General features: G+C 43.3%; 2 protein-coding genes across 4 annotated transcripts in view; both read right to left on the bottom strand.

Annotated features, from left to right (window-relative positions):
* Positions 1-2,078, bottom strand: part of LOC117767351 (coronin-1C-A) — a 31,383-nt gene extending 29,305 nt beyond the window's left edge. Inside the window, exon 1 of one of the 2 annotated variants that reach the window (XM_034594906.1) lies at positions 1,737-2,078. In XM_034594906.1, the coding sequence (XP_034450797.1) occupies positions 1,737-2,031 (295 nt within the window). In that variant the 5' untranslated portion in view covers positions 2,032-2,078. Of the gene's footprint in view, positions 1-523; positions 664-1,736 lie in introns of those variants that run through there. The other variant, XM_034594907.1, reaches the window with a different exon arrangement.
* Positions 2,079-7,822: 5,744 nt separating this feature from the next.
* ssh1a (slingshot protein phosphatase 1a) lies at positions 7,823-26,190 on the bottom strand. 2 transcript variants are annotated; one of them, XM_034595486.1, is made up of 16 exons: positions 25,360-26,190; positions 23,051-23,088; positions 16,748-16,848; positions 14,671-14,735; positions 14,065-14,186; positions 13,828-13,896; positions 13,584-13,649; positions 13,133-13,327; positions 12,919-13,012; positions 12,455-12,583; positions 12,278-12,324; positions 12,025-12,171; positions 11,468-11,668; positions 10,656-11,358; positions 8,377-10,547; positions 7,823-8,325 (listed from the first exon to the last, which is right to left on the bottom strand). In XM_034595486.1, exons 1-15 carry the CDS (start codon positions 25,438-25,440, stop codon positions 9,438-9,440), a joined length of 3,168 nt encoding a protein of 1,055 aa, XP_034451377.1. In that variant the 5' UTR covers positions 25,441-26,190; the 3' UTR covers positions 7,823-8,325; positions 8,377-9,437. The 2 variants fall into 2 exon arrangements, with proteins under 2 accessions (XP_034451377.1, XP_034451376.1); XM_034595485.1 differs by lacking the exons at positions 23,051-23,088; positions 25,360-26,190 and adding an exon at positions 19,422-19,630.
* Positions 26,191-26,308: the final 118 nt, after the last annotated feature.

Genomic DNA, 26,308 nt, shown 5'->3' with positions numbered 1-26,308 from the left:
AGGGGTGATTCTTGGATGTGTGGGGCCGATTGTTCGGTGTGAGGAGAGCATGTTACGCCCGGGACAGGATGCCAGGGGCCAGGGCGCGGTTGTGCAGCTCTGCACCTCCGTCTGTGTGGATCCACCGCTGCGGAGAGAAGTTTTCCTGCCGCACTATGGAGGGCTACCCCACCCCGCTCCGCTCCCGGCTCCACACCGTGTAGCCACAGCACGTTTCCTCAATTCATCCACCCGACGGAGAAAGGAAAAACCCCGTACCCCTCTGGTTGGGCGTAAAAATAACTTTTCTAGCATTAACAGATAGCTATTAGCCGTTGAAGGCTACGGCTAGCTTAAAAAAAAAAAAAAAGGAGAGAGAGAGAGGAGCAGCTCACATTATATCCTGGTTCGTTTTAGCTAGCGCGTGCACTTTCCTGTCCCGGGCTGTGCTGTCTGGAGGTGGACGAGGGAAAAACCAAGCAGCTGCCATATTTAATACAAGACAAAAAACACCCGTCTACAACAGCGTGGTGTGTGCGCTTACCTTCTGAGGGGAGAAATTTAAGTATTCCCGAAAAGCGAATGATATAACACGCAGCCCAACGTGTGACCGGGTCGATTCCTCCTCCGCCGCTGAGCCTCTGACTCTCTCTCCCTCTGCGATCTTTCCCTACTCCCACACTGGCCCCGCCCCCTTCTTCGGCCTGTCTGACGGTGAGTGGAGCGGCCACGGTTGACGGACAGCTCCCTCGACCAATGGCTATTTAGATAAGCAGACCGCGGGGCCTCACGCCTCCTTCCTCCAGGTTGCCAGTCACAGAGAATCACCTTCATTTTTGCGTCTGCCGAGGCTTTTAAATCAGCTTTCATATTAATGTTATCCCTTTGTGCACCGCCCATTGTCTTCTTCTACTGTTATATCATGGCCACTTCATTTATAAAAGCACTACTGTCCATTTATTCATTAAACAATAGGAGTTATGTTGTTATTTCTTTAAGAGGTTGACACATGCACCTCATAAGCTCATGTTACAGCCTTACTGCTAATTTAATGATCCATAATATAACAGATAATTAGGGTGAAGCATCAACATTTGAAATAGTAGCGTGGCTTTATATATGCATATGTGACTGATGAGGGTGTAAATATGTGGATACTAAATATAGGAATACAATCAAAAGTGTATGAGGCTCAATTGTGCTTTGTTAGAAAACAGCAATAATTTTCATAATAACCTCTTTTATTTTATTTTTATTCCAAAGGCTACTTCTAATGTCCATTACTACAAATTATTATATCCTAGATTATACACAATGAAAAAAATATGCCATTCTTCGCCTCGGTGTTGTTTTACAATCTCAAAAAGAATATATTTTCAATTTTCCTGAAGAACACAATGTACCACACGTGTGTTTCAGCACCACAAGATGGCGTTATTTCACAAATCCAGCATTTTTGTCAGCAGAAAAAAACATCTGTACTTCATCATCCAGTCTATTTTCCTTCACCCTCCCTCAGTCCTGCATATCAGGAATGACGTAATCGTTTACGGTGGCTCTGGCAACCCGACCTGACAGGGTCAATGTATCACGAAAGCAAAACTTTATCAGCTAATTGTTTTATCACTCACAAATGACCCAGTGATCAATATACCTGCTGTCTTGTTATTCCCTGTGTGTTCTGCACAACCTTCAGTTTCTATTTATTAGATACAGCAGTGAGTATACTTTAGTTAATGAGATTTAAATGCCCTTACCTTTTCTCATTGATGGCTTCCTCTTGATCGCCTTCACCGGGGGTTTCTGAGGCGAGTCAAAAGCGGCCTTCATCTGTGCCACATTCACCGACTGGGCCTGCTCATCACACTTGACTTCAGCTGGCTTCGGCCGCTCATGGTGCTGCAGCTTTTCATGCATTTGAATTGTTTCCTTTATGAGTTCAGAGACAGGCCTAGATATGGGAGTGTTGGATGATTTTTCTCGCCTTAAGACGCCGTCACCTTCGTCGTCGACAGTACTGTTGTCAGGTTGGTCTGGTGTGTTAAGTGTCATATGCAGATCCTGCTTGATGCTGGTTGTGACCTCTGAGCGACCAACCACAGCTGTCACAGTACCATTGCCTGTCTTCTCAGCAGCAGGCAAATGGCGTGACTCTGCCTTTTGCTCATCACTTTTCGTGGGTGAAGACTTTACAGCCGACACTGAGGAAGGTGCAGATTCCTCAGGGATCACACTCTCTTCACATGATGTTCTTTCATGTGAACCAGCTGATTGTAGGTCGTCCGGGGACAGGTTTTCAGAGGGTCCCACGTTTGAAGAAGCATTTTTTGGGTCGATGCTCGTCTCTGAACTCTCGCAACAATCTGATTGTGGCGGCGCACTCTCACTCGAGTCTTTAATGTGGTGATCCTTTGATGCAAGGTCTGGTTTACGCGGTTTCCTTTTTTAATCTGCAGAAGAGCGTGAAACGCATCCTGACTGGTCAATCCTTTCACTGGATGTCTCTGTTCCTGTTCCGTCGAGGATCCTTTTTGCATTCATCTCCACAGGAACATCTGAAGTGTCCTTGTCGTCCTCCTTTATTTTAGAAACAGCCGGGGTCGCCTCCTCTCTGTTTCTCTTCAGTAGTCTCTCCAAAATAGAGCTGGACGAGACTGGAATTGCCGCTGAATCTGGATCATATGTGTTTGTTTCGGTTGTGTCCGTTTGGAGATAAGGCCTCACTGACTCCTTTTGATCAACAGTGTCGGTGACCTTTGGTTTTCTTGAAGAGTAGTCATTCAAAACTTGCTTCACCTCGCATGTTAGTGTTTCCTCCTTTGCATTAGTCTCTGTTCTCACTTTTGGACTTCTACAATGAATGGTATCACTCATGTCTAATAGAGACTCTTTCTGCAGATTGTTTTTCAAAGGATGTTGGGCTTGAGCGGGAGGCGGTTCCTTCCTCTGCCTGAAGCTGCCTACTGTTCCTGCATGGAGCGTTTCAGCTTCAGCCATCGTGCTCCCATTCTGATCTTGAGCAGACAGCGGTTCACTTCCTGCATGAGCGCCATATCTGCTCACCTTCAGCACCACAGAGCCCTCTTCCGTGTTGTCAGAGGAGCTTGTATTCTCTGAGGTAACAGCAAGGCCATACTGTTCAGCTGAGAAGTTCTCCTCTTGTCTCTCCTTATGAGGGCCGGTTCCTTCGTCCTGATACTCCATCTTGATCTGTGAGGATGTCCGGAGCTCCTGCCGAATTTTCCTCTCCTCTCTACTAAAGTGGTTGAACAGCTTGTATGCTGCGGTTCTTTCCTCAATCCCTGCACTACTCTTTTGGTTCTTGTCTGTCTCCTGGTGAACCACTGGAGCAGTCCTGCCTCTGTCTGCTCCTCCTCCTCCTCTTCCCTCCTTTCCTGCAGCCACTCCCTGCGTTACCTCCTGTGTGGTAATAGGACTCACCCACACATTTATTTGCTTCTCACTGGAAGGTGTTGTTGGCTCCTGGCCGGGGCGCCCGTCTAGATCCTGTGTGTTTGGTTCCTTAAAATTTTCCCCGATGTTACCAGCCTCCTCCTCACAGGAGCCTTCTCCCTCCATGACATCACCTGCATTACCATCTGCACCTACAGGGTCAGGGCACGGCCTCGTCTCCTCCGATCCTTCACAGAGGGCCTGTTCTCCCCCCTCCAGTTTCTCCTGGTTCTGTCCCATGCTGGTCTGTGGAGAACAACATGGTGTTAACCCCACAACAAAAGATAAAGTCATGCCATGTGTTAGGAATGCCAGCACAGAAGTATTTTCTTTTGCCTGCAGCCCATGAATGATCTGTGCTCTACCACAGCCTCTGTGAGCATCCACACTAATATTCAGGGGAAACGACGTGCCACGTAGCATGTAGCAAACAACTCAGTCACACAGGAGTGTTTTCATGACAGAGGTGAATCTGTGTATCTTATGACTTTAACTGCTTTAACTGCTCAGTTGGGTTATTCATGCACTTGCAATGTCAACGCCAGTTCAACATTGAGACAAATCACAGACACATGATGTTGCCATAATCTGAATTTTGAATGTTAATCCATTGTTTTGGCCTGTTAAGTGATTTAGGAGCATTACATTCCTCATTCACTTTATGTAATGTTCACTGTCATCACTCATTTAAACTGACCTGAGTGTCGGAATGTCAGACGTAAAGCTTCATCATTAAAACAACATTGTTGATTTGTTAAATCTGTTTTTAATCAGCGTCTCAGCGTCACAGCGGTTGTGGAGAACAGAAATAGTGATACTGTAGAAATTGATTCAGCCCTCTCTGTTTGTATTGAAGGCCGACTCAGTCTTATGACAGTCCGACAGCCAGTCTTCTCCCCACACTTTGCAATTTAAAACTCAGCCGCTTTTGTCACACTTTTAGACGTCAGAATCTGTTTTTTACTGATTTGGTTTCATGTGATGCAATTAATTGATTGAAGGCACCAGTCAGTCGAGCCCTCTCATGCTCCAACATGTTTCAGGTATGAAGCCGTGCAACTCTGCTCATCCAAGTATCTTGATACAACTTGTTTTCTTGTATATCTCTGATCCCTGCATCACATTTATCTAACGTTAGCTTTGTATTTATTTCTGTATTTTGCCATATGTACTGCCTACATTCTTTTGTCATATGGCCTTTTATATTGTATATTGCTGTTGATTGGTGATTGTTTTCCCTTTTTGTCTTTTGATAACTCTAAACCAATCTGTTTAAGATGTGTTATACTGCTTTAGACTGTGTGTAGTAGATGAGTTTTTATGGCATAAATTGTTGCCAAAGTACCAACTATGGTTATGTTTTTACTATTAGTTAGATGTAGAATGCCACTTTTTTGAAGGGCCTGGGAGGTGTTTCAGGCAATTACCCTTCACATTCCCTCAGAAATGTATGTATCACATAGCAGCATTATCTTGTGCCGTTGACTGCAGTTATTGCTCATCTGGATGGTCATCGTGCTCATGAAGAATTATAGTCTGTGAGTGTAGAAGCAGCAACAGGAGGGTAAAGCACAGTAAAAGTCAAGGTGTTGCAAAAAACAACATTTCCCTGACACTCTCAAATTGTCTAATTGTTTAATATGTTTTCACCAAACTGCAGCAGTAAGCAGAGAAGACTGTGAAGCACAATGGACAATGACCTGGACCATGAGTCTGCTTCCTGTCCGTGGCCTCATCTCTCCTTGTCTGTGTGTGTGTGTGTGTGTGTGTGTGACAACATATGACTGCTGTTGTCTTATCATCTGACAGGTCAACACACTGGCCAGACACACGGTTCAGGGAGCTAATGGTATCACACTACAACAGTAGCTTTGCTGTGTAGCTGAGATAAAAAAAACATGATGTTTTTCACACTGGGATATTGAGGAAGAGCCAAAGTACGTGATAAAATGATACTTTAAAGGCAAGAAGATAATGGGGATCAGTAAAATCAGCCACAGTACCGTCTCCTCTTCAGATCATGTGGACTCATCAGGTTAAAGCCAATGTGAGAGCCCAGTGGAATCTGCGTCCAGTGAATAACCACCAATTATTCAATCGGATAGTGAGGGGAACCCCTTCCCTCAAGGCAGTCCATCCCTGCTAACAACCGCTCCATTATCCTGTTTCAACCTTCATGAATGCCCGAAGCTGATCACTTGATCACCATGTGGTCTCCTGCCTCAACATACTCAGACATACAGGAATTCAAAAACAGTGGACTAGGACCCTCTCGCAAACCAAAAGTTTAAGCATCTTAAAAATGAAGAACTTCTCTTTTCTGTCAGATCCCAGCTCTAATTGGTACAACCACATGTTGCCTGGCACAGGCCTGGCTCGTGACAGCGCTCTCTACCCTGATAGATATAATATTCCTCTCCGATCATATGTGACAGCTGACACTTACCAGTTAGAAGTTGCAGCCGAGTCAATCGCTCTCCCTGGACCGACAGAGTGCTCTTTGTTGGTTGTTTGGAGATGTTCAGTCCTCCCTTAAATGCACAAGCAATGGGAGCGTTATATTACATCCATGTGATGTCACAGCGCATTTGACTAATACAATCAGGGGGAAACTCAGTCTTGCAGCTCTACTTTTTCTGTCTTGAGAAACCTTGGAGAGGTTGTCATTCAGAGCTCCATCTCTTTTTTTGCATGTATTTTCAGTGATTTTAAAAACATAACTAACCTTCTCACCTTGTGTCCAATTGAATGACATGGGTATATAACTGGTTGTTATAGTACATGACCAGTGCAGACCCTGAGTGAATATAAACACGTCTTGAATCTTACTCAATACTGTTTGCTTACAGGTGACGTGCTGCACAGTTCATACTGTTTCACCTCAAGAAGCCAGTAAAGATAAGGAGGAGATAGTAACTGAATGCTTGTGTCTGTGATTAGCTCAATAGTCGCCAACCTGGAGATGTCCAGCAGTGTTGGGAATGATCTTAAGAAATAGCTCAGACTTTTTTTCTCTACTTTTGTTTCTCTTGGTCTCTATAGCAACATTCAAAACAGGATACGTCTTCAGATAATAAAACAAAAGTGGTGGTAGCCAAGAATTCACCGACAGAAGAAGGGGAAGAGGGGTCGGCCCACACCCAGACGCTGCAGACCGAAGGCTGCTGTGTTGACCGACAGCCATCAAACAGTCCTCCAGTTCTGCCCAACTCCTCTGTTTTTATTTTTGTTATTGAAAAGTGTTACAGGTCAATCTCGTCTAGACTAAAGTCAATCTGTCACTAATTTCACTAATTTAATGTCATCGTTAAATCAGCACACCCCACGGGCCTCTTGGCACACTCATCAGCTTCTTAGTTAGTCCCTCCGTCATTTACAAGTTTACAAGTGTACAGTAGCCACACATTGTAAACTTCCATTTGACATCTGTGGAAACAGTTTTGAATTTCGCGTACATTTACAAAAAAAACGAGTTTTTCGTTTTTCGAGTCCCCCCCCCCCCCACCACCACCACCACCACCACCACACGGTGTACACAGGGCCGACCATTCACTGCACAGGCATGTCCTATAGGCTGGGAGGAACAAGAGCGTGCAACTTCAGCAATTCACTGATGTCATGCAAACAGTGACGGGAAGCCAAATGTTATATAAGCTGGCTGTTAGAAAATGGCCCTCCTGCCAAAGTATACAGACGGGAGCACAGTGATGTAATTCCAGGATACACACACACCGTCATAGTGGAGTCAGGGCACAGATATGTACGTTTTGAATAGATATCTGAGACTGTTTGTTTCCAAATTCAGCACACATACAGTATAAAATCCTACTTGCCTCTTTTATGAATATTTTTCCACATTATGTCTGTGTATAAAAGCTTTTGTCTTTCATTTAACTAATCTATTGTTTCAGAGCACACCCATTATCTCTTCTGCTTATCTTTTAAGGAGCCAATCCCAGCTGACTTTGGCTGGGAGGCGCAGTACACACAGGACAGGCATATCAGCATAGCACAGGACTGACATGCAAAGACAAACAATCTCATTCACACCTAGAGACATTTTAAAGTCTCCAATTCACCTAACCAGTGCTGGTGACTGGTCCAGGGTGTACCCCACCTCTCGCCCCATGTCAGCTGGGATTGGCTCAAAAAGATAAGCGTGTCAGTGACGGATGGAGGAAATAAAGACCAATCAACATGCAAACCCCACACAGAAAGACGCCAGTCAAACTGGGATTCGAATCAAGAGCCTTCTTCTTTGCCTGCTAACCACTCTACCATATCACCACCCTTGTTTGTTGTTCCAGAGTATTGTTTATTATTTCCAGCACAAGTAGTCTGGAATGAATTATGCACGGAATAAATACGAACAAAACAGGATTCACGGTATATTATGTAAAAGAAATGTTTATTTCCATATTTAACACATACAGTACATTTTTTTGACCAACATAAAAAGTGCAATATGCATTTGAACTACAGCAATGTACAGTACAAAAGTTACTGCATACTTAAATATAAAAAGAAAATGGTTACAAAACTGTGAAGTAACCTATTGTGATCGTTGTCACGTCAGTGTGACAAAAGCTTTCAAACTCATCGATGATATGAGCATAAAACAGCTATGAGCCTGACGACTCCACGGAGTCTCTCTCTTGTTTCTCCCAAAAGGTGCAAAAAGATGTGACAGCATTTTAAAATACGTATATGATTGACATAATGATTCACATATTTTGTACAGCATCAGTGATGCTTCCAATTTGTTGACAGCCAAACAACTTTGGTCTTTCACATTTTAAAAAGCACAAATGAGTTTAAAATGTTGGCAACCCTCAGGAATGAATTTAAGGTAAAGAAGGTTTGGATGAGAAATGTTAGGGTTCGGTGCTTTTTCTGTTTATATCTTGTCAAAAATGTTTAGATTCATTTAGCTTGGGAAAACACCCAACATACATTGTATCATTTGACTGCCATAATTCCTCAGTTCCTGTCACACCAGGCGTTTGTAGTATGATTTCAAAACCGTGCAGCGTGACTCCTCACTCTGCTCTCCCAGAAGCATTGTACACTGTAGGGAATGATGAGGTCAATAACATTACTCTGATGTTATTTTGGAAGATAGCTTGCTGTGTACCAGTATTCACTCAATAAAAAAAAGCAGTGCAAAGGAACAACAAACACAGAAACTTTTCTGTTCTGTTTGTTGAAAACAGTGAGCATGCCTCTGGCAAAACAATGACGCAACCCTCCTCTCCCAGCATTCATCCCTTACACTCACTCAGAGACTCACACATAGTTAAGCATTAACGCACTAACACACACCTCTGCATTAAAATTAGTTTGAGTTCCTCACTTTAACGCTACACCAGCAAATGAACTGAATCAAACTCCAGTGTTCATCTGAGAAAGAGCGTCATGAATGCAACATGAGGTAACCATTAATTTTTTACAACTATCGAGCATCTAAAACATAAATTGTGCTGTAAACAACTATACATATATTTAACACTTTGCTCTCTGTCAAGCTCCACTGAGGGACTCAAGTTCACCAACACAGGCTAAGTAAAAATAATCCAAGTGCCGATGGATACTATAATTTGGTACATATCAGGTACGAACAGCGGTGAAGTTAAAGGTTATAGAGCATCCTGTACCGTCTCATCCTGCAGTCTAACACAACTATGTGCCTCTGGTCTCATAGGTAAGGCACTTGTTTGTCCATGAATCAAACCATGTCAGAGGTGAGGTGATGGCTTACACACTTGTCAGATACAGCAATATGACTTAATCACTGTGAACAGCAGTTTGAGAAACAATGTGGCAAAGGAGAGCGTACACTCCTTACAACAGTTGGCATTGTTTGCTTTTGTATGTTTGTTTTTTTATATAATTTGCTTCCTCAGACTCGACTCTCTTCTCTTTCCAGGATCTGTACAACCCTCTCCAGCTCCACAGGGTGACACATGAAGTTCAGGGCGGAGTGTTTTTAACCTCCACGTGATGTGTCAGCTTCTGGGTTCACCTGGCAGCGCTCTCTCTGGAGTGTGCAAGTCTTTGTATGGCCGAGGCAGAGCAGAGGTGGTGGGGGAGTCCCACTCCAGGCCATTGTCTGGCTCTGGCGACAGTGAGAGGAGCAGCAGCGTTCCTGCATCTGAGGAACAGGCTGAGCACAGGTCCTCAGAGGAGAAGTTGAGGCTGCCCAACTTGGCCAGCGAGTTGGACCGCTTTAGCCTTGAGGGCACGGTCAGGCCCGCCAGCCGCATGCGGGTCTCGATCTCCTGCGCCCTCTGAAGCACGAGGCCAGGTTTACCCCTCACACTGCGCAGACTGTCACTGCTGGAGCTGCGTGTCAGGGTGGAGCCATGAGGCGAGGAGGTGGGTGTGTGCAGCCCAGGCCCCACCACCCCCAACAAGCCTTCATTGGTCAGTGGCATCACCATTGGCTCTAACCGCACTTGGCAAGGTGGTGAAGATTTAGTGAAGTCCCTGGTAAACCCGCAGAATTCCTCCTCATCCTCGGTGAGAAAGGGGCTGTTCTTGGACCTTTGGCAAGCGTGCAAAGGCTTGAGAGATTGCAGGATCTCTTGAGGTGAACCTGAAAGTCTCTCTAGTCTCTCGGCACGGCGGCGGACCAGCCCAGATCTCTGCAGCTGTTCAAGGGTCTCCTGTTGTTGGACGACTTGACAAGTCACTGCAGGGTTCTCTTCCTCCACATCTATTCTCATCAGCTCAGGGAGAGCCTCTGAGCGAGCTGCAGATTGCATTTTGTCAGGCTCAGTCTTTCCTTCCAACACATCACCACTGTCCCCAGGCTGAACTAAGTGCAGAGGTTCTCCTGGCTGCTCCTCTCTGATGAGGGGAGCTGTGGACGGGGAAGCAGCACAGTTGGCACAGTCACACAGAGGGCCACAGGGACGCAGCAGTCCCACTGAAGATGCAACGCCTTCAGAGGTGATATAGGACTGTGGGAATGAAGCACTTGGAACTTCAGGAGGACTGGGTTTAAGGCAAAGCTTAGAAGAGAGGGTTGGAGAATCTTCTTTCTGATTGGACTTTGAGTCCCTCATTGAGAGTGCACAAGCATCAGCAGGAAGAAGGATGGAGGAAGGCTTTTCCTAAATAAAGACAGGGGAACGTGGTTATTCCTTCAAATTGGATTAATTTGAAATGGATTACACCATTTTCATTCTAAGATTTGTGTTACTCATATTAATCGAACTTACATTGTGGTTCCATGAAGGGCTCAAGTGGTTGTTGTTGTTGGAATTTTCATTCAGAGATGCCAGGTCCATGCCATTACCCTCTGTATCCCCCTCAACCTCCACATCTTGCGTTTCCTCTTCTCCACCTCCTTCCCCACCCCCTCCGTCATCTGGCTGCATCAGTACCTCCATCTCTGCCTCCTCCTTCTGCACCTCTTCCTCATCCTCTTCCTCCACTGTGCTGAACTCCAGCCTCAGGCGCAGCTCCTCCAGTGGCTCAGGGCCACGACTACAGGTCTGGGCAGCAGTTCCCTCTGCTGTGGGTCCAAATTGGGAGAGGGGCAGGCCTTCGCGTCCATCGAAGGCCTCATCATCCAACAGAGCGTCCCGCTCCACATCATCGATTTCTATAAAAACTTTTTCCATGCCGATAAGAGGGGGGCCGCGCACTGGTGTTGACGGTTCGCTATCCAACGCTGAGTCAGAGAGCCGGCGGAAGTAGTAGTTGTTGTAGGCAGGGTCAATATCCAGTGAAACAGTCCTGCACGAGGAGGCGCCCGCAGCACCTTTATCAGACAGCGCCTCCTCACAGCAGGGGGACATCCCTGGCTCAGGAGTCAGGTGGCCTCCCTCCTCCCCTCCACAGCACTGAGCCACCCCCTGCTGTCCCTCTGCCATCTCACAGTCTGCATCTGGATGCCACAGCTTGTTGTGCCGCTGTTTACTGGAATTACAGACATACAGTGTGCAGAAGGAGAGCAGTAGTTAGAATACAGGTCAACTGAGAAAATACAATGACCAAACAACAGTTCAGGCCATGTTGGAATCCGTACCTGGCATCCAGGATGCCCTCGTACTCCGCCAGCTGTCTCATGAAACCTGCGTTTGGTCGTGTGATGCTCCTCTTCTGCTTGACAAAGTTGTACGCCTTCTCTAATGACCAGCCGTGCTCCTTCATGGCGTAAGCAATGACAGTGGAGGCAGATCGACTGACACCCATCTTACAGTGAACCAGACACTTGGACTGGTTCTTTCTGTTTGTGAGAATTACACACAAACACACATTAATAATACTGGAATTCACCAGTTATAGGCTTATTTTGTTAGTTCTAACTCTGGATTTCATTAAAGCTAAAACAATAGTGGTATATTCTAAATTAAAGGGATTATATCAAACACTGAATAGATACTGAAACAAGTCATAGAAATTACAATTCCCTTCATGACTTTACAACATGTCGACGGTTACTTTTTCAGTTACCATCCAATGTGATATTTGTTTTCTCTTTCAACATCCTAGAGGTACTATGTAATGATAAGATGATGTGACGATAAGAAGTCTGTAGTTGAATACATGAGCTCCATGTTTACTGTTCCACTGAGGACTCACTTTGCTTTAACAATGAAGTTGTACGTGTCATTCCAGTGAGCCAGCAGGTCAGTGGCCTCCTCGTCATACACTCGTATGTTGTGATAACTGAATGTGCCTGGAAAAAAGTTGTCTATCTCCCGTGTAACGTTGAGGATATAGCCCACCCTGGGGAGGAAAGATCAAGTTAACTCATCAACAACATTCTTTCGTGCTCAAATCATCAGAAAAAATATGTCTTATCTTGGCTCCTCCATAATATAAAACAAATCACCCTGTCTCTTGCAGCTCCTCCAAATTAGATGCATTCCATTCGGATCCCTAAAAACAAATGAGAGACAACACTGTTTAGACTGTACAGTTTGGAGTGTATTTTCAAATCTTGGTGAAAAAAAACAATTATATCACAGCGTGTTTCTGTTGATGTAAGAGACATCATCAGTTGTCTCACCAGGTAGACGTGGTCAAAGATGAGAGTGGGTTTGTCCATCTGGCCCAGGATCAGCAGCATCTCGTTGTCAATGAACTCTTTGTACTCCTTCAGGTTGCAGTTCATGTGTTGCTCCAGCTCTGTACGGATCTGACAAGAACATTTACACAGCATGATTTCATTTGTGTATGGAGGGTTTTTTGTGTTGTTGTTGGTGGTGGGTACTACTTTACATTCCTGTTTCTAGGCATCAAATAATGTCACCAGGTAATATAAAAGTATAAACATACAATTATTTATAATCTCAATAGTGTGAATTAGAATCCTGTAAATTGGAACATTTAAAAAAAATCAAAATAGAAACTTATACACTATAACTTCTCTCTGTTTTTAGAGAGTAAATGTAAATGCAACCACAAAACAACAAGAAGGAAATGGACAGAGGATTTGTTCTGAGTGTGTGCGAATGTATTATTGACATTAACCTGTTTGCAGGTGACATTCTCAAGATCCTGGCACGTCATGATGCTTCTGAGTTTGGCTTTAATAAGGCACTCTGTCCTCTCTCTCTCTGAAGGCCTGACAAAGATTAAAACGGTTGTTCCTGAAATGTCGAGCTATTTCAACAACTGGCATAGAAGTAATTTGTTTCTGTCTTTACATGAGGAATCTGATTTTAGTTGTTTTGTTTTTACTGACTTGTCGACAAACATGGTGGGCGAGTCTGGACGCGGGGTTTCCAAGTCCTTCATGGCATTCCACTCGTTGATGCAGCTCTGCTCTGAAGCAATGCAGCTCTCGTAGTAGCCCATCCAAGTGAGAGCAATCCCCCCAGGGAAGTAGTTATACCTGCGTGACACCTCGCATGCCTTGTGCATCACCTGCAGAGCCGACCTACATTGTTGTTTGTTGGGAAAGTAAAGGTTAAAGTTACAGATGTTAAAATAATTGGAGGATTTACAATCTGGCTTTAAGCAGTTCTGTGCACATGCGTCTTCATGTCAGCAGGTGGCAGATTGAATCAGCGCTGCCTCAATCTGATATCTCACTGCAGCACAATGTGTCTATCAAGAGATTTATTGTATGGTGTGTCATGAAGCTACAGTGCTGTCAACAGCCACCGTGGCTCCAGAGGTTGTTTATTACTCACCACATAGCCTGCACGGACACGGGTTTAAAGACATGAGTCCGACCTGCTGTGTTCACAGTAAAGCCCCTGAGGAGCAAACAAAACAGATGGTCATTCACTGAGCTGGAGCACGTTGAGGCAACAGTATGTGTGTATCAAGATCTTTTCAAGTGTCACATAGTGAGGATGCAGTGTTGAAAAGCAGAGACATGATATCCGGTTTACATGCTGCAGCTGTTTTCACTAAACACAGAGAAAAACTCACCCGTCGCCATCCAGGTGGATCTTTGTATCGCTCCACAGAGGCAGCACCATGCCGATCGAACAGCTTTTACTGGCAGGATGAAAGTGAGAATGAAAATTAAAAACCTGGCAAACAGAAGAAAAATCTACGATTCTTTTAAATGAGTTAAGTGGATAACACAATTGAAATTTTCCATATTTGACTTGAAAAGGTATTGAGATTACAGTGATCATAAAAAGAATTTGGGCCTGTTAGTACCAGTCTTTGCTAGGTAAGTCGATCCCCAGTAGTATGTTCTCCTCTGTGTCCTGTCGCCCACTGGTGTACACCACCACCATGTACCGCACCCGATCTGACCATGCACTCTCCAGACGCACCGCCTGCACAGGGTACAGACAATACAAGACAAATTATTATGCAAGATAGATAAATAAATACATCCTTCCTTTGCGCAAGAGCAATTCTGATTGTACTTAACAGCAAAAAAACAAATGGCCGATCAAGTTCACTGACCCTCCTGCTAAAATCTGTGTGTAACAAAGTGTTACACGTGGATGTGCTGGGATAACTGGGATACAAACTAGGTGTAATAGTGTAACCATGACCTCGGGGTGTGTGAGAGCACAGGGCTGGTAAACATAAAAATGAAGTAGCTCACACCAACACAAACACACCATGGAAACATTTGGTAATGCTCTCCTGATTGCACTCTCATGAGCTAATAATTACAGTAAGCACATAAGCGTCTTAAGTGCACAATAAAATGTTTTCTGGATGTTTTGCTATGCCAAGTTGTTAGTAGTGGCCTTTATATGAGTGCATGTTTTTATTTTGATCTATGCACATATTTCTTTTGTCTCTTACCAGTTTGATTCTGTCTTCAGAGCGAAGAATGTTGATCATCACCTGCAGGTGTTGAGGTAAATCGCCTGTTGAGGGAGATAATATAGAAAATGAATCAATGATGAGAAGAGGCTGTTAAGTGTGAGTTTAAAAATCTACCTCGTCATACTGCCACATTTTAACTTGAAAGTGAAGATAGAACAATGATAAAGAGTGTTTTACTTTGAAAACACTGGGTGAGGATAGTAATGGGTGTATAATGCATGCTGGGAACACAAAGAGCTTATCTAATTAAAGGCTCTGCTGTATTCCAGTACAGATACATGTAGTAACACTGCTCCCTAGTGTTTAACTAGACATACAACCTGCCCGGTGACTTTTATCAGCTGACATGTTGTAACTGATTTAACTGAAATTAATTCAAGATATATTTTCCAACTTTGTATGAGTGATCAGCGACACATGTATCATTCAAGAACTGGTCTGAGTTAATTTGACTTCCCTCAGTGCTTCCTGTGCAGAGACATGGTCAGTGAGGCAGGATAATAAAACAAGGTGTGGACGTGGACAGCAATGCAAAGTGAAAGAAAAATGCTTCAAGCTACATTATCTCCACAATGTTCTGATGATTAAATTGCCTCATATATGGGTCAGGTTGGGAAGCTAAAGGTTGGGAAACTAAATTCCATTTAATATGTCAAACGTAAAAAGGATCCAAAGAAAATAAAGACAGACACAAATTCTGCATAATATGAATAAATTTAATCCACACCTGTTGTCCTGAGCTAAATTTACCAACTAAAATAAAAATGAATTATTAAATGAATGAATAAACAGTTAGCTGACAGTCACATGTACAAGAAAACAGTGTTGTTCCTTCGTCATATGTTGTTTGCCCCAGAAGTTATAGCAGAGACGGGCAAAGCCACAGGTAAAGAGAATAAGCCTCAATTAAAAGGAGACCAAAATGAAATGACTGTTACTATGAATGAAATGAAATAAAAATTGTCCAAAAAATGTTGGATAACGTAAGTACACAAGTCAACAGAATATATAACAGAGGCCTACTAATTTTTAGACATTTTATTGAAGAATTGTTACATATTATATCTTTAAATGGCAAAGCTATTGTCTGCACACATCAGTATAACTTTACAAATGACATTGGTGTATGTATCTGTTAAGCTTGCCCCCCCGCTGCTCCTCTTAAAAACACTGATGGTTGGGCACAGCTTCTTCCCTCTTCCCTTTGCACAAGTCACCTTCTCCTTTCTGTTTTTCTTTGAAAGCCACAGTAACTGCAAAAACAGCACAGCTATTGTACCTCGGCCAAATGTTCTTGGGAACAAAGCAGGACCAGCAAATATGGGTTACCTGACAAAGTGGCTGGTGGAGTGGCCAAAGCTGCCTTGCTGACTTGCCAAATGACTTGGCAGCATGTTGGGCATTGGCTGATGCTGAAGCCCCATCATGCCAGTGGACTGTCAGGTCAGACTTATGTCTTTAGAGCAATTAATTGTGTCTTTCAATTGGGACATTTTAAAAAGAGCTGTTGACTGAGAGCACCAACCAGTTCATTGTTGAGACCAATAAGATAGAAATGAATAATTCAAATAAACAAGATCCTCAGTCATTCAAATCACAAGAATCCAAGACGAGTTGCATCAAGGGTAACTGGAAAATATATTTTTTACAATATGTCCAAAAAAACTTCTTCGAGCATTAGCAGAGTATGTTAATTTACATACTACCTCATGTTCCCTTTACTCACTAAAGTTAGCAGAGTAATTAAGATGGAGAGCGAAAGATAATACAAACAATACAGGCCTTCTTTAATCGCCAACAGAGGTTTTGTCCACAGTTCTACCATGTGCTGGATTTAAACACTAATCTGCCTAAGCTATATGTCTGGAACATGCTTATCAACAAGGCAGCCTCCCTCCTCTACACCTCAGCTCCAAACATCTGCTGCAATGATCTCATCACACAAACATACAACATAAACTGGACAAGAAACCTGATGAGGAGACAGATGAGATTAAAACTGTAGTTTAGGTAAATGATGATGATCACAGGGTGTGTGTCTTGTGGTTCTCACCTGCATGTTTGTGGGGAGGATGTGCTTTCAGGCCCTGGTGACTGCTCCCCTGCTGCAGGAAGAGGGCAGCACCCTTCACCATGAAGAAGCTCTCACTCAGGCTGCAGAACAAATGGGAGAGAGAAGTTACATGTATTGAAACATAAACACTCCACATCACACACACTCCGCACTGCAGAGCAACAGATCAGCAAAACTGTTCCGGCTTGTTCAGTGGACAATGGGGCGAAGAAGTGGTACAGGAGACAAATGAAATATTCAGTTTTAACAGGACGGTTCAGTTCAGTAGACGCAGCCTATGAGATGAGCATCAATTATTTGCCGATGAATTAAGTTAACAGCAAAGTGGGAAAGCCCAGGTGCCACGTTATAAAGTCAGATCTCAGGTCTGCAGCAGCCATGAATCAAGCTTTGATCCTCAGTGCTTATCCGTCTTTTTCCTGCAGCATGGGCTGCGATTGGACTCCACTTGTCAGGTCTCTGCTGACTTGATGTGAAGACACACAGACCTCAATAACTGACCTAGCTGTGGTTGTTTGTGATGCTTGACTTCCATCATGACCAAAAAGCTACAATAATCCGTTCATACCTGTCTGTACGAGACCTGATTTTTCAGGTTAGGCTTTAGAGATGACATCAGTTTACATAAGTAAGGAACAGCAATAAAAAAGTAGTGAGGTGTTTCCTCCAGGCTAAATTCAATCATGTGGAAAACCACAAGAGCACCTTGCTCATAAATCTACCTGGCAGCAAGGTGCGACACATGCACAATGTAATCTGTGTGTGCAGTCTGGCAAATCAGGACATCATTAAGAAATACAGAACGGATGAGTGACAGCAAAAAACAACAACACTCCAAACAGATATTGAGCAGATAGACCTACATCTTAACACGGAAATCAATGTATTAGTAATGTCATCTTAAAGGGGTTATAGTGGTCTATCTGTCTTAAATTCTCACGATACAGAAAAGAAAATCTCAACTGTGTAGCATCTGCAGTTTGTATAGTGTTGTGCAGTAATATAAAAAATCTGAAAAGCCCAGGACTAGGAAAATGCTGATAATTAGTTTATATGTTTTTTTTATTTTAACTGACAAAATGTTACTCTTACTAACTTGAGTTCTTGAGGGTTCCTGTTGATCTTAAGCTAAATAACATTGACTGCATGACTACAGCTTGATTTCTCAATCATGATCGGATCTAAATAGTCCTGTACCACTTGCACCACTACTTGGTGTAATAACTCATTCACAAACTATGCAGCTTGTCCTAATATAATATTACTTTTGTAATTTACATGTCTACATCTGTTTTATTGTTAATTGTGAAAGGAAAATGAGTTTTTTTAGATGAGTAAAGTAATAAGAGCTCAACAGGCTGCATCTGCAGCAGTGGCAGCAGGTTGGAGTATCTTGGTTCTCTTGTCGTGTATCACAAGATTGTGGTTTGTATCAGTTTCTGTCCTTTTAATAACTGCTCCATAATCTACAAAAATTTAAAAACGTTTGTATGGATACATCACAAACATCTACAAAGATATAAAAACCACTGACCAAATACCTTTAGTTCACACAAGCACTGACAAATGTACTTTATCTAAATGACACTGACTGCAAGTTTCACCCTCAGTTTGCTGTGTCCAGCTCTGAAGCTGCTTCCTCACTGAGCTCTCTCTGGTCACACTTTCAAAACCCACGTTCAGAAGAGCAACACTGGGCCAAACAGATGATTTTGTGGGAACAATGGACTTTGTTTTGTTCACCTCACAATAAATTTTCTCTGCGCCCAGCATCGCAGAAACAAAGTTCTACAGTGAATAAGCACGGGGGTGGACACTTCTCAACAAAGGCCTTTGTCTCACTTTGGTTGATTTTTGCTTTGGTTCGTGCTCTGAGAATTATGAGGCTATTAGGACGGTCTAATGTCAGAAAATGATGGATAGTGTCAGAGAAAAGTGGCAAAAGTAAGAGTTAGAAGAGGAGCACAGCCTCGTCACTCATCAGTGTTGTGTGTACTGTACAAATCCCTGCTGCTCACTTTTCCTATTTCAGCTTGTAACACAACTTTAAGTCCACAGGTCTTATCCTTTCATACCAGAAAAAAACTGAAACTAGTGAAATGAGAGAATGTGTGCAACTTGTCCTTACATGTAAATCAAGTGCTGTCCCACTGCCTCACTGGCCGTACTCAGACATCCTAATTAAACTGCCTTAGCTCTTGCCCTGCAGCACCCTTCTATCAGTTTCTCCACAAACACTGGGGCTAAAAATACATCTGCTAACAAAGACTATGACAGAAAAGCTGGCCTGATTGCTGCATGGATTCCATGATTACAACCTACAGTAACTTTACCTCCTTTCCAGACAGAGAGAGAAAAAACGCCAACACATCGGGTCACAGAAATATCACAAATCACAGATGTGAATCACAGAGTCTCAGCTGCCAGTGAATGATAACTTATTTGGATTAGGATTCACTATCATATCAGATGGACACATTCAGTGATTGATTAGAAATTACATAATGTTAACTATTGTAAAATCTTACACTTTACTAATAACCACTGAGAGCAAGAAATCCAAACATTAGTCAAGTGTCTGATCTCGAGTCTCGAGTGGGGGGTCTTGTTCCCACGATTAAAAAAACATTTTAAAAAGACAGTCTACACTCACATGCGGTTTATCTCACGCTGGGTCAACACAGCGTTCTCCACAAAATACGGTATCATCTTCATCACGACCTCTTGAATGGGTTCTACAACCAGATGCATCTTGTTGAATGGAGTGCTAAAGAGGCAGTGGTGTGTCGGCGTCAGGCGCTGGCCCACCACCTTTGAGTGACAGACTGACTGACAGTCTACACTCATCTGTGCTGCTCAGTGAAGAAGTTCCGTCTGCTCAGATGCCACTCCCTCTCTGCCTCCTCCTCCTCCTCCTCCCCCCCATCCATCTGAGCGACTCTGAGTGCGAGTCAGATTCCTGCCTGGAGGGACGTGCTGCAGCCTCCACCCGCTGCCTCATGCGCACACGCACACGCACACACACACACACACACACAACTGTGCTTGTCTCCCCGTCCTACCATCTCTTTTGTCTCAGTCACATAGGCCAGGCCCAAAAGCAATTTTTTGTAGGAAATGTACATTTTCCCTGGAAAAGTTTGAAAATAATGTTGATGTGATTTTCCTGAGGTCTGTACCAAACAGGCATGTTCCCTAACATCTGGAGATGACTGTAGGCTGAGGATTCTCTGTGACACTACAACACGTCATGTATAATAGCATGTTGTGACATATTTTAGCTTTAACAATAGTTTTCCTCTTTAGCCAGAGCAAAGCTTGTCCACTTGTTCAACAGAAACCATCTTAAACCAACAACATTTTAAAACCCACCCAGTGGGTTTCTTTGTCCACAATTGGAGGAAGACACACAAAAAAAGCAGGCTGAGGAATTTTGGCACAAACTCTTCCAATGGGATGTCTCCTTGTGTATGCCACCTTAGGGGCAGCATCCAAGGTAGTGCCTCCAGGGAGCTTAACTCATTGGCCAAGCATGGGCGTAAAGGGCAGTGAGAACTGGCAATCTCCCAAATCTCTTGAATCTCATTATACCAGGGTTTATAAGGGAGGGATTATCTTGTCTCTCTCTCCTTCAAGTGGTCAGCAGTGGCTGTCACTCACTAACATGGACCACAAACAAACCAGTGTGTTTGATTATTAGAGAGCACAATGGCATGTTAAGGATAAAATAACCTTTATGTTTAAAGCCTCTGCATCAACAGTAACTGATCATTGTAGATACAAACAAGAAAAGTCAAATACAGAGATAATGAGAGCAACTATAGAGTGTGATAATGAAATTCCATTCTGAAAATAACTGTGCAAGTTGAGACTGCAGTTTCATATATGTTTGTGAGCGTGATATTATAAGCTATACCTTCCTTTCTCACTTTTCCTCTCTCCCTAAGCATTGAACCCCCCCCCCCCCCACACACACACCCGTACACAAAGACACAGCACAACGTTGTTAATCTGGGAGGATTTGCTGACAGACATGACCTGTAGCTCTGTGAAACAGATAACAAGCTAGATCTTCTATTCTTCTCCTCGATAGCACAACTTCTGAAACACCACTAGCAGATAGTGTGCTATACACTCTGATGTGTATTCATTCTGTCCCAGGTGGAAACTTGGATAGCTCAGTGTGTCAGGTGCATGGAGAAGTGCAGTGACCTGGTTGGATATTTGAGCTACTACTTTATAATAGGAGGTCAAGCTTTAGAAGCAGCAGGGATGATGGCATGTCACCAGGTTAAGGTATGGTTTGCTGCTGCAACAGTAGCCAGATGGACCTGTACGGGGCCAAACAGGACCAGATGTCCTCTAAGCCACTGCTCCAAGTCACGAGGTGGAGTGGTATGTGAGAGAGGTACACTCGATTATACCGAGGACGCACTACAAAGAGGCTACACAGAGGCAGCAACCAGGCTGGTTTATTCATGGGCTCGGTGTGTTTAGCACACATCGAAACGATGAGGGGAAGAAACTCCTCTCAGGGCTGTCGGTTGTATAATACTGGCATTTTCTCACTGACACCATTGAAAAGGGTAGAGACAGAGAGGGAGGAGGGACAGGGAGGAACAAATGTCCTCAGGTGTCTGTGGAGACATGGAGGGCCCGAGAAGGAAACAAATGACATCATCTTGCTACTGAGGGAAAAAATCCACATAGAGCTGCTGCTTCTGTTGCAGTTTGTCTCCCTGTGGCTACATCCATACTAATACGTTTTTATTTCTAAACTTTAAAACTGGGCATGCCAGTGTAAACTGGAATAGCTCGAATAACAGCTCGTCTCCTACACATGTCTGCAGTTGTATCATTGTAAAATACAGAATTTAACAGCACAACAGCAGGTAGCAAAGACAACAGGGTCAGCAATGCTCTAATAATCTATGGTCCCTTCTGCACTAGTAGCTGAGGCTAATGGCAGTTGTTCTTTTCCGGAAGAGGGTCAAGTGATAGGAGCCTGACGAATCAGAAAAGGCTACGTAGTGACCGAAAGACCCAATCAGCAAGCGGTTATGAGTGTCTACTTCGTTGTTTCCAAACATCTCAGTTTCTGCCCGTCCAGAATAAAAATGCACCCCAAACTAAAACGAGGCCAGCAACGTTTTCAATCTTCTCTGTTTTAGAGGCTCTAAAACTCCGGAGTAGTCTGAACGTCAGGCTTATCCATAGCAGGGGTTGTGCATTTTCAAACGCAAACATTGTGGTATTGATGGATCCTATGATTCTCTTATCTACACTCATTCAAATCCAGAGGGAGCATTTTTATGTATTATTGGACTCAAATTTCAACCCAAGTAGCGATCATAAGAAAGTGAGTTTAAATGAACTTCACATTTAGAAGTAATTGTATCCTTGTTGGTTTCTCTGCTGATTGTGGAGTTGTTCCATCACCGTGCACCCAATCCCTCCTCATTCCAAACACTGCACCATGAATCTATGAGCAAACACATCCACATGCATCTCTCCCAATTCTGCCTCTTGCCCAACTTTGCTGTGTGTACAAGTTGGCGAGATGAAATCACCCTTGAATCAGAGCCACCAACACCTGCATGATGTTTATGTTGGCCTCCGTCAAGCCGCTGGGCTAGTCATCGTTATCAGGGTCAGCTTGGAACAGCGAGCGCAAATACTTCCACTCAGCAGATGTAACTATCTATCAAGTGTTCTAGATCAGTATGGCCTCATCTAATGAGAAGTATTATCTGTCAAATAAAAGTCAACTTAATGTGCCATTATGTTATGAAACATGAATTTACTGGCAATTTAATTACATAACATGGCTTACTAGCCCCTGAAAAAATGGTAGCTATCTTGAGGCAAGGCAGGACAAGACTTGCATTAGGTATAGGTCATTCACTAAAGCTGACACGCGCGCGCGCACGCACGCACGCACGCACGATTCGGATCAGGTCAGTCACATTGACTGGGCACACGATCAAACTCTGTGGGAAACACTGTTGTTAACACATTACTTAACTACTGGGAATAAAGGAAGGATTTTACAGTTGTTTATTAGGAATGAATGACTCTGCCAACAAGACAGACAGACAGGTGTTTAACTACACTGACGCTCAGTTGTTCTCAAGTGTTAATGCCAGCTACTCTGCCCCAACTCCAGGTTTCACTGAATGACTCAAACACAGATGCAACCACTCTGTGAACACCTGTGAGTAACATTTGACCTGGTGTGCCATGTACCAAGCAACAGATGGGCTACACTTGAAATAAACGTACCTCTGATTTGCTCGCCGTTCATCGTCACTCCCAAAATCCTGCAATACAGATAACAGACAAAAATGAATAACACACTCCGTCAATTTTGATGGTATTATTAACAAACACTCAGCAGTGGAGCACATAGAAGGTTTGTCTATATTTTATCAAAAACAAACTCATTGAAATACACTTGGCAAGGTAACACACAATGGAGAAACAAACTTACAAGCTGTGTGATCAGAACTGACTTAAAGGTTAATCAACATATAATAAGCATGTTTGTCTCCACACATGTTAACACAATCGACAACTAGTTGCATGGCAAGAAAATAATCATGTGTATTAGGGGTTGGTGACATGGCTGTGTATATATTTTGACTAATTTAGCTGACAAGACACTACACACCACTGTAATCAAGACAAAAATCCTAAAGCAAAACAAAAGAAAAATCAACAATGTTTGGGTTTAATCCAGCAGAATATATGTATATAGTGGGAGGGATGAGAGTGGAAAATAGAAAATGACAGTTGATGCACTGAGTTTGGTGGTTTTGCCATAAAATACGAGTGCTATCAATCTTGCTTGATTTTTTATGGAGACCCCAATCCATTAATCATGATTAGGGTTTTCTAAAATTCACAAAGTCCTCTTTGACCCATTTTCAGAAAATCCAAATCTGTGTTTAACTATGAAGAGGCAGACATTTTGCACGATGAATAAAACATACTAAATACTTAAACTTCAAATTGGATAACATATGCAGTAATAGTCATGAGCAGACTAGATCAATGATTTAGGAACAAATCCTCAGAACAAATAGGGTAAATAAATAAATCGGCAATATCTCTGACTATTGATGAGACAATTCTACCGATGTGCAGCAGAACATGTAGAAAAATAGAGAGTACCATTTCTAGGAAAGACGGAAAGAAATTACTTTGCAAAGGGAGCATGCAACAATGCATAACTAGGTACCTGCATGGTTGTGTATAGGGGGAAATAATCCCCCAAATGAACTACCTTGTGCGTGCATCTTGTAAAGCCCTGTTTACCTCCGCTCTCTTCCCCCCGTTCCTACAGTAGTATCCCTCCACCCCACCCGCCCCTCATGAGTAGATGACATCATAGCTGCAGCAGCTTCCTGCCAGCGTTATCTATCACACCTCACCTCACTGTGATGCTGATGCTGCTGCTGCTGCTAGACTACACCACCCGCTGCAGAGGGACACTGAGGGACAAACCCAGTCAACCAGCAAAACTATTTACTCTCAAGAGAAGCAATTGGGTTGCAGTAATCTACCACTTTGTAAAAACCTTTAAGAGATGCATACTTTTACTGCAGCGGTGGCTCATCAACTTGAAGTTGTAAATAAATGCAGCCGTAGATGTCAACCCTGGCTTCTCTGATGTGGTCATACACAAGAGAGCAAGGTGCTTTAGGGCTTTATAGCTAGTAATTAGCGCCCCCGTCTGGCAACTGATGGCTGTACTTAAAACATAGCAAGAGGGAAGTTATCTTTGAATGATTTTTGGTTGTTTGTAACATATAAAATGACTTGTTTTTTTGGCAGTGAGTGCTCAGAAACCATAAAGCTCAAAGTGTGACTCTCTGTTGCTACAAAGGAAGAGAAACAACCCTTCAGGTTCAGTCCTGTCCCTCCATGTGACTGTGAGGCTGACAATCATCATATTTCCCTACTATAATTACTGAAAAGCACCAACATGCCAACACAATGGAAACTTAAATAGAAATATTCAGAGAAGATGACTGTTTTGAATTAAAGAGGACCCCCCCCCCCCCCAAACAGCAGAATGAATCCCATAAATCTCAGTAGTAGGTGGATGTGGCAGCAGTGTCGTGCTACAGTCGTACTGATGGTGTGTAAATCACACTCAAATGTTATTAATGTTCAAGATTTGATAAATGTTCAATGTCAGTCAGCCACATCACAAAACAGCTAACGGTAGCTACAGCTTATATCATTCTTAAGGCACTTGTCAAAATAAGCTAACCTTTTTAAATTGGACTTCCTACCATATTTAAAAAGGTTTAAGGTTTTTTTTATAATGAAACTACATTGTAAAAAAAATTACACATTAGACATAAGTGTTAGCATATGTGGTAGCCACACATATCTGGCTATCAGTAACGGAGACGTTTGCTAGCTACCGTTAGCTCACAACCTAGCATAACATGTTAACCTAACGGTGCTAATCATGTAGCTTCACTCAGCGGGCCTTTCTCCAGCTACATCCCCCCCAGCCACTCCACCAACACCCTCCCTGCACCGGGGCATCGCTTCGGTTCACCCGGAACAACACTGACCTCCCCCGCCGCCGTGGTTGCCGTGCTCCCGGTGGAAGCGGCGCTCGGGGTCGGGGACCTCTGCAGAGTAACCAACGCCATGGCTGGAAGCTGAGGATGATGCACCGGCCGGCCGATGTGGCCTGGTGAGCTGCTGCTGCTGCCGCTGCTGCTGCTGCTAGCTGCTAGCTGCAGGGCTAGCGACACATACAGCTGACGGATGGAGGGATGGAGGCAGGGAGGGAGGGAGAGAGGGAGAGGGAGTCTCGGTGTCCTGCAGCAGAAGCTCTCTGTGCAGGAAGTGCCGCCGTCACGGCCCCGTGCAGTCAGGTGGCACCTGTGATCACACAATCATAAAATAATCATTACTCACCAAACTAGAAAGACAGAAAGGCAGTGCAACTTCATGTGTAAATATTTTATGTAATAATAGACTTCATTAAGACAAATGAGTGCAAAGATTTACATGAAAAGGATTAAATAAATGTATGCAGAAAAAATACAAATAGATGGAAAGTAGGTTATAATGGACTAACACATAATAAAGAGAAAAATAAGATATTATTTGAGGCACATAGGTAGATGATTAGAAGCAGTAATTGTTGACAGTTTAGGTGCAGTTACCATATCCACCAGAGGATAAGTTCAGCAGGTATTAAATTGATGGACTACAAAGCCCATGGATGCCTTATAAATGCCTCATAATACATTCATGACATAGATTCATGACTAACACACTACAACAGCTTATAAGAGTCACAAACAACTTATTCCTTGAATCAAGGTTTCACTTAACAAGCCCACACGAGCTATGATTAGCAATGTGCATTCATACCTTATATATGGGAGGCTAATTTTGGCAAGCGAAAACCAACTTAACCTATAATGTACTTTCTGCAAAAAGTGAACAGTCGACTTTTAGTGCAATCAAACAGCTGAGGTAATGAGAAATACGACCAATTTCTTATCA

The sequence above is a fragment of the Hippoglossus hippoglossus genome, chromosome 9, assembly GCF_009819705.1.
Source record: "Hippoglossus hippoglossus isolate fHipHip1 chromosome 9, fHipHip1.pri, whole genome shotgun sequence".
NCBI classification, from domain to species: Eukaryota; Metazoa; Chordata; class Actinopteri; order Pleuronectiformes; family Pleuronectidae; genus Hippoglossus; species Hippoglossus hippoglossus.
Note: the sequence above shows the minus strand (reverse complement) of the source record. Positions and strands in the feature narration are given on the sequence as shown.

What these genes read in the sequence shown, in the direction of transcription:
- ssh1a (XM_034595485.1), bottom strand. Translation starts at nt 19,615, where the DNA reads ATGAGTGTAGACTGTCAGTCAGTCTGTCACTCAAAGGTGGTGGGCCAG. An exon ending in TCCTCCCCACAAACATGCAG is followed by an intron (nt 14,736 to 16,747) that starts GTGAGAACCACA and finishes CTCCCTCAACAG; the next exon opens with GCGATTTACCTCAACACCTG. An exon ending in GTGTCCGTGCAGGCTATGTG is followed by an intron (nt 13,328 to 13,583) that starts GTGAGTAATAAA and finishes ACAACAATGTAG; the next exon opens with GTCGGCTCTGCAGGTGATGC.